Source organism: Parasteatoda tepidariorum, chromosome 7 (assembly GCF_043381705.1).
Source record: "Parasteatoda tepidariorum isolate YZ-2023 chromosome 7, CAS_Ptep_4.0, whole genome shotgun sequence".
Classification (NCBI taxonomy): domain Eukaryota; kingdom Metazoa; phylum Arthropoda; class Arachnida; order Araneae; family Theridiidae; genus Parasteatoda; species Parasteatoda tepidariorum.
In genome coordinates this window covers 12,397,105-12,409,590 of record NC_092210.1, presented here as the reverse complement: position 1 = coordinate 12,409,590, position 12,486 = coordinate 12,397,105, and the positions used below count along the sequence as shown (strand labels likewise).

The 12,486-nt window shown below is 31.5% G+C and overlaps 1 protein-coding gene across 14 annotated transcripts in view; it reads left to right on the top strand.

Annotated features, from left to right (window-relative positions):
• Positions 1-12,486, top strand: part of LOC107445501 (transducin-like enhancer protein 4) — a 164,754-nt gene that overhangs the window by 109,698 nt on the left and 42,570 nt on the right. For 8 of the 14 annotated variants that reach the window (XM_043042565.2, XM_043042564.2, XM_043042563.2 and 5 more), the window contains exons 7-8: positions 3,098-3,335; positions 8,178-8,200. In XM_043042565.2, coding sequence (XP_042898499.1) covers positions 3,098-3,335; positions 8,178-8,200 — 261 coding nt within the window. The remainder of the gene's footprint in view (positions 1-3,097; positions 3,336-8,177; positions 8,201-12,486) is intronic. The other 6 variants (XM_071183081.1, XM_043042562.2, XM_071183079.1 and 3 more) reach the window with 1 other exon arrangement.

Below are 12,486 nucleotides of genomic sequence, written 5' to 3'. Positions count from 1 at the left end.
TCACCCCTTAATTCTCACATTTAAATAACTGTATTTAAAAAAAAGAAAAGAAAAACTGTTAATGATTAATTATGATTTTCTTAGTTTCCTAATGTTTTAAATAACGCGTATAATAACCCAGTATAATTCGAAAATATTTAACTAATTCAAGATGATTTAACTAACTTATGAATGCAACCTACTAACATAAAATGATTTTTTATAGAAAAGATTTTTATATTTTCTTTTTAATCTCGAGTATACTTGCTTTTTTAAAAAAAAATTATTTACGAACTAATTTACATTTATTTCAGGGCATGTAGTCATGCATGGCTTCGATGCAGCAAAAATAAAAAACTAATAAAAAATAAAATTTATTACTATTTTGTAATATTGTTGTTGCCCATAAATATGATTTTAGCGACTCTCGTAGAACAATTGTCACGATGTCGCCATACTGGCGTGAACCCTAAAAATGAATGAATGAAAAAGTAATGAAATCTGATTTTAAGATTTTAATAATTTTTTCTTATTTGCTCTCTTATATTAAATAAAATGTTTCCTTTTTCAAATAATAGAAAAATTCCAGTTGTATTTTTGTTTATTTGTACATTCCAGTGTACAAAAGGCTGTTAAGCGAAATAATAATAATAATAAAAAAGACTTTAGCCAGTTTTTTCTTTTCTTTCAAATGCCGATTTATTTATGGATAAACCATATGGCGAAACAAGGAAAACTAGAATGAAATACCGTTGACTGATGTGATTCGCATTTTGATTTACATCAAAAAAAGAATAAATAAGTAAATAAATTACCTACCAAAAAAAAAAGAAAGAAAAGAAATGAAAGATAAATTAAAAAGGAAAAGTCTAATAATTGACTGGCAGAGGTGCAAAGAGCATAATTACTTCCCGCGGGATATCACGTGACCTGGCTCAGCCTAGCAGCGGGATCCAAAAAGTTGTAATTAATCATTATTGTCATACAAATACACTGGGAAAGGAAAGGATTCTGCGGGAACATCAAAAAACAAAATTCGGGCATGAAAGAGGTTTGTCGATGGGGTAAAAGACGACACCCCTTATCTTATGACACTTGTCTACTTTTTATTTTTTATTTCTGCTTGTTATTTATATCTTTTCCTTATCGTTTTCACCTTTTTTATTTTATTTTGTTCGATAGGGTTCCGTAAGCTGTCATAGCTTTATTTTTTTCTAATTACATTTGTTTAGTTCTTTTTAATTGTATTTGAATATCTTGATAATCCTATAATTTGGGGTGTGGCGTTATTGCAGAACGTTAATGTTTGGTGTTCACGCACACCTAAGTATGTCTTAGTTTTTTAAACATTTTTTTAAAATGTAATTAGGAATTGGATGCGTTTGCGAAACACGTCCTGTGAGAAGGTAAAATTTATTGACATCTGATTGTCCTTACTAAAAAAAGTTTTGACTCTAACCCTAAATTCGATACAAATTTTTTGTATAGTTACTACTACCGGGCACTCGCTAGATATTTTCGGTTATGTCATTGTGAATTTGTTATGGTTAATTTTTTTTACTTATTAAAGCTTAGCAGGGATCTGTTTAGAAGAAATTTGGGTCCGTTAACGGACCCTTCACAAAATATCTTTTCATAAAAACGGACTTGATGACCTAAAAAATCTCATAAAAACGGACCTGCACAAAATATTTTAACTTTAAAACAGACTCTTCACAAAATGATTTTTCTTTTAATCGGACCCTTCACAAATTTGTTTATCTTCATTATTATTTTGTTAATCGAATAAACCCTTTCCAGGGCAGAAAACAAGAAAGATGGATGTAAACGAATTAAGTTTTGTCTTCGGCAGACGATTCTTCCATTATTCGTCCGAAATGAATATTCTGCGTTCAGCAGTATAGGCTAAATACCAAATATTTGTATGTTGCATCTCTAATTTAGAAGCAGCAATTGTTGTTTATTTTTTAAAATTTAATTTTTTTAATTATAATTTTACAGTGTTGAGCATAATCTTGTATGTCTTTACAATTTAAAAACTCCTTGAAAAAGTTTTTTTTTTGCAATAACGGACCCTATTTGCACAAATTCATAAAAGCGGACCCTGGTTGAAAGAATGCGAGTAATTTTTTCACAATTTCACGAAAAACGGACCTTTCACAAAATGTCTGGACAGACCCCTGCTTAGTGAAAGAAGGTTTTAAGTGACACTTAAGTGAATTTAAGCTTAAGCCAAATTATCTTTAGTACTTTATAATCTAATCCGCCTCCAATTTATCAATTTGCTGGTGCAGTAGTGTATCTAATTATTATTAATATTTGTTATTATTATTAATATACCGTCTATTAAGATTTGTAGTAGGATTAAAATAGGTGTAGACTCTAAATATGTTTCTTTGTGCAGAGTAATTGCATTGATCAGAAACAACCAGGTCAAAATGTCGCAATTTTGTAATTTATTTATGCCAATATTCCAAATTGCTAACCTTACCGGTCAGCGAGATAAAACTGAAATATTCTGTCCTTTGAGTAAATTTGGAAAAGATGCTGCTGTGAATGACCGAAATTGGTGATTGTAGATTTCCACCGGTGAATGTTGACAATCACATAGTCGCTTTGGTCAATGTCCGAGTATACTAAGTATACAATGTATACTAAGTCCAGTTAAGTGTCATTGTCCTGTAATCTCTACACTGGAGTTTTAAGGTTCAGTGCCACTGCCCGGTATGCCCTACATCAATGCTTTTTTCAGGTCAAGTGCTCCTTCCCAGTATGCATTTAACCGGTACCCCGAACAGTGATGTTTCTCCTGATCTATAATCTGCAGGTATTAAAATATTGAATAAATACAATAATGTCAACTAATAAATTAATATCAAATCGGATATAGCAAATATTTCCGACATTCACCAAAGTGACTATGTTGATTGTTGGCATTCATCGGTGAAAGTCGACATTCTCTTGAGGTTCGGTCATTCACAGTAACAGAGACACTCCTTTAAAGTACTACCGTTGTTAGTTCAAGTGTGAGCGGGATATTTCCGAGTGTATACTTGCTTAATAATTGATATATTTTTGTGTTAGTTTTGCAATTTAAATATAAGTAATTTTTTTCCAGCAACAGATGCATGCCCAACAGTTGCCTCCACACGCGCATGCACCGCCCTTGCCTATGATGCCTCATGCGGCAGCCATGGCGGGGCTCCAACCTCCTACACTTCCTCCAAGTAGTGCTGCTGGTCTGTTAGCACTTTCGAGTTCCTTAGCGGGCGCTGGCCCTGCTGCCCACCTATCGGCTGCTGTTTCATCGGCTGCCGCTCTTAAAGACCACAGAGATGAGAAGAGATCTAGCTCCGGTGAGTCTCATTAACTATATATTTAATTATCTGGAAATCCGTTTTAAAATAGATACGTGAAATTATGAATGGAAATTAATATAAGCATGGGCATAAAATGGGATGGTAATTATATTTAAATTGCATTCCATTAACCACCAGCATCTTCTTCCTTCGTCCTAAGTTGGACATTTTCATATTAAACCTTAAAAAAAATAATAATAAAATGAAGGATTTTAAAATGGTATTTGCAAAAACGTTGAATGCAAACGCACATTATTACACAGTGCAAAAAAATATCCAAAATCCTGAAATAAGAAAAAAAATCTTAATTCTCATTTCATTTTTGGAATAATGCTAGTTGAGTTACTGTAATAATAGCGGTCTTGTGTAGTGTAATAATAGTATATAAATATTTATTAATTTTTTCTGAACTTTTTATTAATCCATGACGTTAAACTGTGGTGTGTTGCGGAAAGCTTTTGGTCCAGTATCTAACAAAGAACTTATGGATCTAAATAAAAATCGTAGATTGCTGAGAAAAATAGGATTTTTAACTTTAATATGTTTTAAAGAACAATCAGGCTTCCACTAGACGTTTTTGTGTATAATATGAAATCATTTTTGTTTTCACTTATCGCTCTCTCTCTCTCTCTCTGGTTTTTAATGCCTCGTGCGGCAATTATGGCGAGGCGTTAAATACTAGTTACTCTAACTTCTTTCAAGATTTTTGACCAAAAGTAATAGCGCCAAATATTAGTCGGTATGGCTTAGGGATTAGAGTTCTTACTTTACCTTAAAACAGCCCAGGTTCGAATTTTGGATATTAATTTTTTCATCATCTTCAGTGAAGCAAATTAACCCCGATGTAAGAGAAATGATCTGTGGCCGCTCAGGGTATCGCCTCCCAATGAGGTCAACCTGGTTCAAATCCCAGCGATAGCTGGTTGATACAAATTCCGCACACGGCTCGCACCGACCACTGTGCTGACGTAAGATATCCTTAGTGGTAGACAGATCATGGTTTCGAGTTCCCTTGTTGTCAGGCTAACCGTGGGAGGTTTTCCTCTACATGCAACGCAAATGTGGGTTAGTTCCATCAAACATTTCTTTACTAAGGTAAATTTCTCACAATGCTTGATCCAGAAGTACCTTTGTCTTTTGGATTGGGTTCAAAATTACAAGACTACGAAGTTGAACTTTTGTAGTCGTAAACTCAAAAATTGGATCGGCTGTTAGATAAATAGATAATTGATGTAAAGACCTCTTTATTGCCACCTAAGGTGGTTGGTTCTTATGGTATTTCATTCCATTAGACTAATTTAGTTTCCGAGAAAAAGTCGTTTTTGATCCAGTAGTTCCCTTGTCTTCTGAGTCGTCTGATTTAAAATTGCATGGCTACCGCGTAGCTTGATCTGCCGTATTGATGCACTGCTCTACGCCAGTAAAAATCTTAACATCTCCCAAGTTTTATCAAAGCATTATTTATAAGTTATTAAATGACGGACTCCTAAGGCAAATCCTTAAACAATATGGTAAGCATCACGTGAACGACCCCCCAATTTAGAAAGCGCGTAAGAGAAATGTTTTGGCGGTATATGCAAAAAGCCGACAGGGGATCTTGCATAACCACCACACACAGGGAGGGGAAAATTTAATCTCGGTGCAGGCTTATAATTTGCCGCCATTATGCCGCTAGGCGGATGAAGTCACGTGACTGTATTCATCCGCGGGGACTAATTATCGGGGCCTCGTAATGGCCCACTTACCCGAGATTAATGAGAGGGAGCGCGCGATGGCCGATTAATCCGATTTCAATCTCTCGTATATTTTTGGTTGCACCCCCCTTTCCTCCTTTAGCTATTCTGAGCCACACCACCAACCTCACCTTCCTTCGCGATCATTTTATGTAAGGTTATGTGTTTGCAGAGAAGCGCTAATGCCTTAAAAATGGACCGAAATTACCATGCAATAGTTGTCTTAAGGGAGTAAGAAAAAGGAGAGGCAATATTTAACTAATTTTTTTCTTCTTCTTAATCTGGAAGAGGACGTTTTGACTTGAGAAAACGTCATATACACAACCCTAACTATCAAAATTTAGGAATTTTTTTTTTTTTTTAAATTATATTTTATTTCTTCTTTAAAACTGGGAAAAATGTATGTATGTAAAGTTGCATAGACTTAAATGATTTAAAGTGGATGTTGTTTGCTGTAACTGTGATGGTTATTAAAATTTAGTGTTTAGTCCGAAATTACATATCCGTTATTTCCCTAAATATTTTTGGTGCTAATAGTCTAATTGCTTGCTATGCAACTATTGCCAAAAACAAAACTTTGTTGAATTACATGAAAACTGAGGCAATCTATAGTTTTGTTTTTCTTTTTTGGGAAAACTATATAAATTTTTTTTAATTATGAGTATGAAAATTGCTAATCAAATTTTAAAGTTAATGTGCATTTATTAAGTTGATAGAAAAGTGTTATTAAATGTATACGAAAATACTTCTACGTATGGCTTAAATTAAATATATATATATATATTTTGTATTTTCTTATTCTATAGTGTATACATTTGAAAGAATTTTACATGGACTATTTATTTATTGTATGGTTTTTAATTATCATTACGGTATCTAAGTGTAATTATAATTGCGTCTTGTGAGTTTAATATTAGTTTTAAATTTTGTATTTTAAAAGTTTTATTTTATTGTAATTTACTTATTTAAATCGATCACATGAATTGTCGAACATAGAAAAGTCATTAAAGTTTATGAGTGTTTAATTGACAGCCGATTTTTTTAATGCTCGTCATAAATCTGATAAAAATAGAGCATTTCTTGTTGAATGCATTTATTTTTATTAAATAAATAGTCCATGTAAATTTTGTTTTTCATATATTTTAAATCTATGAATTTTAGAAATTGTATTGTACCATGTTTCTCTTATTTTCTGCAATCAAAAATTAAATAAATAAATAAAATTTAAAAAAAACCTACCCCCAAATTAAATTTTGCAGCTGTTTAAATAATTAATATTTTATAAATAATTAATGTTGGGACTGACAAGCTAAAATTTTAAATCCTAGCCTAGGCATTGTTTCATCATCCCTGCAATCTTAGTATCCCTTTGGCATGGATGAAAGTGATTACTGTGGCTAGTCAGAAGAACATCTTACAAAAAATTGATATTGAAGTGAAATGTGAGAAGCCTTTTTGCAATATGTAATATGTAATGTAAAATAAAATGTGATTTGTTTTTTTCTCGTTTTGAGTTTTTTCACTGAGCAAGCGTTTATTTTTACTATGAAAATAGTTCTAGATCTCATTATAAAAATAGGCAAAAAGTTTTCTAATTTTTTACTTATTTTTAAAAGAAGGCAAAAAAATTTGACTTGGTGAACTGCCCGTGGCATTTTCGTGTTGCAAAAGTTATTCGAGCTAAATCAAGGGTTGCAGAATCAGCTTTTAGTCAAATGTGTACGTAGAAATGATTATTTTGAACTTGGATTCCCACTTGTAATGTGATAAAAAGTTTTATTTGGGTTGAAATTAGTCTAGCTTTAAAATCACTTTACGACTAGGACATAATTTTAAAATTTTTCTTGTAATTTGATTCCCAATCCTTGACATTTAATTTCGTTTTAAAGCACTCAAATACGTAGTAGTCTCAAAATTTGATGCCACAGTTAGTACAATTTGCTAAGTCCTGTTTTGCAAGTCTCACAAATTATGTTTTTCTTTGCAGAAATCTTTAGGCGGATTAGTTACTTAAGCCTGGGTTAGTTTTTTTTTCTTCTTAAACACAGGGTAGCTTCTAAAATACCTTAGCCTACAATTAAATTTAAATAAGCTTGACCCTTAGGACAGACATTCTAGTATCTTCAGAACAGACGTTCTAGTACCTTCTGGATAGACATTCTGGTACTTTCAGGATAGACATTCTGGTACTTTCAGGATAGACATTCTGGTACCTTTAGGATAGGCATTCTAGTACCTTTTGGATATACTTTCTAGTACCTTCAGCGTAGACATTCTGGTACCTTTTGGATATATTTTCTAGTACCTACAGGATAGACATTCTGGTACATACAGGATAGACATTCTGGTACCTACAGGATAGACGTTCTATTATGTACAGGATAGACATTTTAGTACTTCAGTATAGACATTATGGTTCCTTCGGGATGGACATTATGGTACCTTGAGGACTTAACTCTTAGAAAAACCCTTATCAAATAGTCATGTTTTTAGATATTCGTTTCATCTTCTAATTATTAAGGATATCTTTTATACCTTTAATAATAAGGTAGAATAAAAAAATATCTTGAGCATAAAATATTCTTAACATGAAGCCAAGGAGAGTTTATTGTGAGAATTTTCTCCATTGATAATTTCGGGTATCAAGTGCTCCATCAGCCTCTCCGCTTGAGTGATAAATTCGGAGATAAGCGCTGGGTGTCGACGGGCGCGCCCCTCTGAGAAATAATTCCTCTTCTACTCACGGGCTAAAATATACGCCCTTCATTGGTGCGCCCTTGTCTGAGAGGGAGAAAGAAAAACGATGGAGAAGGAAAAAGGTGGGGGAAAGGGAGGGATGATGTAAAAAAAAAAATAATAATAAAAGTAACACTTTCTTCCCCCTGTCCCCCTTTTTCTGTCTTATTCCCGGAGTTCCCGAGATTGCAGAAGGTAAGAGGAACATCCGTTTTTTCAGATAACCACTAACTTTCTCTCCCTTATAATATATTTTTTTGTTTCTTTTTTACTTTTTGCAATTCCTCCACCCCTGCCCCTGGATTATTTTTTCTGTGTGTGTGCTTTGTTGCGGTGTCCATGGAAACCCCGGAATCGATCGCCTCTGCAGCTCATAGTTCTGAAGACAGACACGTAAGTAGGCTCTTACACTTTTCATCCTCTTTTTTTTTTTGCTCTCCCTGCCCCCCCCCCCTAAGTGGATTATTTTTTTTTTCCTTACCTCTTCCTGGGGAATGGATGTATGGATGTGTATTTGCGTCCAATATGCCTCTCGCGCCCTGTTTTATTTTTTTGTATCCACCGTTTTTTTTTTTTTATTTTGTAAAATTTACTCTTTTTTTCCCCCCTTCCAAGACTTTCTTTTCCCTTTTTTAATGCTTGTGTATCTTTCTTTTTATTTTAGCTCTGGGGGAATGTTTGAAAAAAGGGAGCTGTAAATTCGTAGGGCTAATAAGCTTTCTGAAAAATGATTTTCTTGCCCCCTTTTTTTTAACTGTTAAAAAATTGAAAAGTAAAATGTTTTTTTTTTTTTTTTTTATTNTTTTTTTTTTTTTTTTTTTTTTTTTTTTTTTTTTCATGTGTTGAGCATTTTGTGATTTTTTGTTTGTTTTGTTTTGCTGATAAGTGTTTATTTGCGTAATGAATTAGAGTATTTCTTTTCTCTTTTTTGGTGGATATACTGTTTTGAGTGAACTGTTTAAATATGTAAAATTTTATTAGAATAGAGATTGTTTCATTTTTACTCAGAAAAGTAATGAAATGGGGAAAAATGTATTTTTGATGCTAAAAATTTATTGCTATTTGGTTTTGAGAAGTTTAAAAATGACAATTTTCACTTGTTATCTCTTTATTTTTAATTTAATCAAAAGCATTTAGGTTCGATAAAATTAATTATAATTGAAAAATTGAAATAAAACCCATTTTTCTTTTTAATATATGTTATGTATTTTCATTTTAATATCTTTCTTTTTAATATCTGCTTTTTCCTGTGAAATATGTATAAAAGGGATAATAAGATGAAAATAACTTTCAATTCTGCAAATTGTTATTCACCTGTTATTATCATTGATTATTATTATAATGACAAGTTATTACAATAATAATAGTTAATTGACTGGTATTATGATGACGAGATATTATTGACTGTTATAACTATTTTTTTTAAAAGCTTAGCTCAAGACTAAATATGAAACAACCCGAACTTTTTTTTACTATATTTATTCAAACATAGCGAACTTCATCGCAATTTTTTCAAATTATTTAAATGAACTTTTTGGTGCATTTAAAGTCATGTTATTTATTTTATTTTTTTAAATATATTTTCTATCTTATTAATTAAATTTTGTTTTTGAAAATGATTTTTAGATTAACCTAACTCACGTGCTTGCTAATTTTTGCGTTGAAATTAGTTAATATGGAATATAAAGAGCCCTAGATTTTTGAGACGTACAACTGCTTTTAACAGTGATCGATCCCTTTAACATGTAATCTACTGTGAAGTGTAGGAAGGAAGTCTTCTAACATAGACTCAAAGTCTGTCTTAATTTGATAGTTTTTAACTGTAACTGTATTTATCTTCTTTTTTTTTATTTATTTCTCTGAGAACAAGCGTCCAATATGTTAGACATTTTTATCATTTCAAAAATAATTTGACTTTTTTTTCTGTTTGTATACGTATTACAAAGGGGACTGTCTAAGCCTTGGTAGCTCAGGGGATTGTAAGCTGAGATGATCCATGTTCGAATCCCAGGGATGGTTGGTCAATATGAATTCTGCACCAGACTCGCGCCGACCACAGTGCGGACGTGAAATATCCCCTGTGTTCGACAAAGCATGGGTTAGAGCTCCCTTGATGTCCGGGCTAACCATGGAAAGTTTTCGTGGTTTTTCTCTCCACGTAACGCAGAAGCGCGATAGTTCTATCAAAAGGTTCTCCACTAAGGATAGTTTCTCCCTATGTTTGATCCCGGAGTTTCCTTGTCTTCTGGCTTGTATTCAAAATTACAAGGCTAAGGAGTTGAACATTGATGGGTATAAACTCAGAATTGGTTCGACTGTACAACTCCGATTATAAAAGACGACTGCCTTTGTAAAAATATAGTTCAATTCATCCTTGTTGCTTTGAATTTTTGACTGTGATGAAAAATAATACGAACGATAAGGCATTCGATTCAAGGGACTTTGTGGACAGTTTTACGGCTTATGAATATCTTATTATTTGATTGTAGTGGTTTTTGTTTCTTTTCCAAAATGCGAAGAAATACGCTATAAAAATATTCTTCAATACACAATAAAAAAAATGTAAGTTTTTTTTTCCCTTCTGTTTTGACCTTTTTATGTAATAATTAAGAATAGCATTAAGTTTTATCAATTGAATATTTTATAATGCTAATAAAAAAAAAACCTAATCGCATTTATTAATTAACTTTCTTTCAAACTTCTTTTAATGAAAATCGCATTTCCTGCCATAACTTAACTCTTATATCTTAAAATATTACTTGCCTAAAAACATTTGTATAAGGTATTAAACTCAAGGACAATTTACTGTCCTTGAGTTTAATCACATTATTAAAAATAAAATAAAAGAAAACTTTTGAAAATTGATGTTTTTTGCTCTGATATGTATTAATGGTTTGAAATGCCCATTTTTCTTCTATTTTGTCTATAATTAAATTAAATTGGTGTGAATTTAATTTTTAAAAGACGTTTAAAAAGAGGGGGAAATATGTGATGTAGCAATACTTAAAGTAACTCAACATGCATTTATCGCTTAGTTAATAATATATGGCAGCGTATACATATTCGAGAACGTGTATACATAATAGTTTATTTGATGTGATAAATCTACTTTTAGATTTCGGAATCGATAAAAATCATTTAAAAAAAAAATAATCATTTATCTTTATTATTATTGTTATCAGAATTGGCAGAGTTTTCAGTGTAAAAATAATTGTGTCGAATTAGAAAAATCTCTATCTTATTTTTTTTAAACTATTTAAATGAGTACTTTGCGTAATCACAGCTTAACAATACCCCATTATCAATTGTTATGGGATTGAAATCTGTAATTTATTTTTTTAAGCGATTCTTCATTTTTCTTAGTTTGAAACTTTTTGTCCATCTATTGTTTCGAGCCAAGGATGTTCTTTTTGATCAAGATCTTGTATATATCCAAAGTATCTAAAAAATTATCGATGGAGGAGATATCACTTTAAGTGCTTTGATAATTTCATTTAATTTGGAATTGATAACTTCAGTTGATTTGTTCATCTGTCAAAAAAGAATATTTCGATCACTAAAAATTTTCTTTATTGTTTTCAATTTTCACCAATTGCTAGTAATTTTTGATGGGCTTATTTCTAATGTTCGTAGAATGTGCTCTGCTTAGTTCCTGTTATTCGTAATATGGCTATTTTTTTACTATATAAATGAATTAAAAGAAAAACTAAAATAAAAGTAATTTTTTGTCATGATTCGCATTTCATTGTAATAGTTTATTCTGTTTATTTAAGTTTAAATTATATTGTGTTCCTTGTTGTTTCACTTGTTGTTGTTCAAATTTATTTACACAGCAATCTAACTAAAGAGTAAGTAGTTCGCAATTTTTACTTAATTTCTTTTAAAATAATTTTTACTACCAAAAAGATAATGCCCTTGCTTTTCTGATGTATGTACAACTACTCCGATTTTTTACGTCATCTCTCAGACGAAATTTTATAGAATTTAAAGAAAAAATTATTATAATTTTTTTTTTAAATGTAACTGTATCCTCAAAACTGATTTTTTATTTTTTATTTTTTTTTTGCGGAAACTGATTAAAAATATGTCCCGCGTGAAAATTTTTATATAAAAGTTATATTCTATTACTGAAATATTATAAAAATATTTTATGAAAAAATCCTTACTAAATATATCGCATTGTATGCATTTCCTTAATACAAAGAGTCAAACAAAATCTCACGCATAATTCCTATGATGAAATGTGATTGATTCAGTTTAAATAAGTTTGACTTGCGGTCATTTTACCATCAATTCTTACTTGTCAATTAAAGTCAATTCAAGGAGGAAGCCCAGTTTTTGTCCATTTTTCATAAAAATAACGATCAGATTGCCATCTATTGCATTTTGAAGATTACTAAGTTTTGACTAATCATTAGTCTGAAAAATCTGTCCTCCCGAGAATTATTACACAGTGAAATGGGACGTTTAATGAAAAAAATCTTCATTTCCAGGCTCAAAACCGGTTTTTTCCCGAATCAGCTTTTGTGGACTTAAACCGTTCTTCCCTCGCGGTCTTCAATTATTATCAAATTTACAATTGAACTATGCGCTTTTCCAACCGCGTCAAATTTGCTGTTGCTTTTTCTCAGACTTCACCATAGACTTAGATTTGGTGTCCTTTTCCCATTTAAGCAATT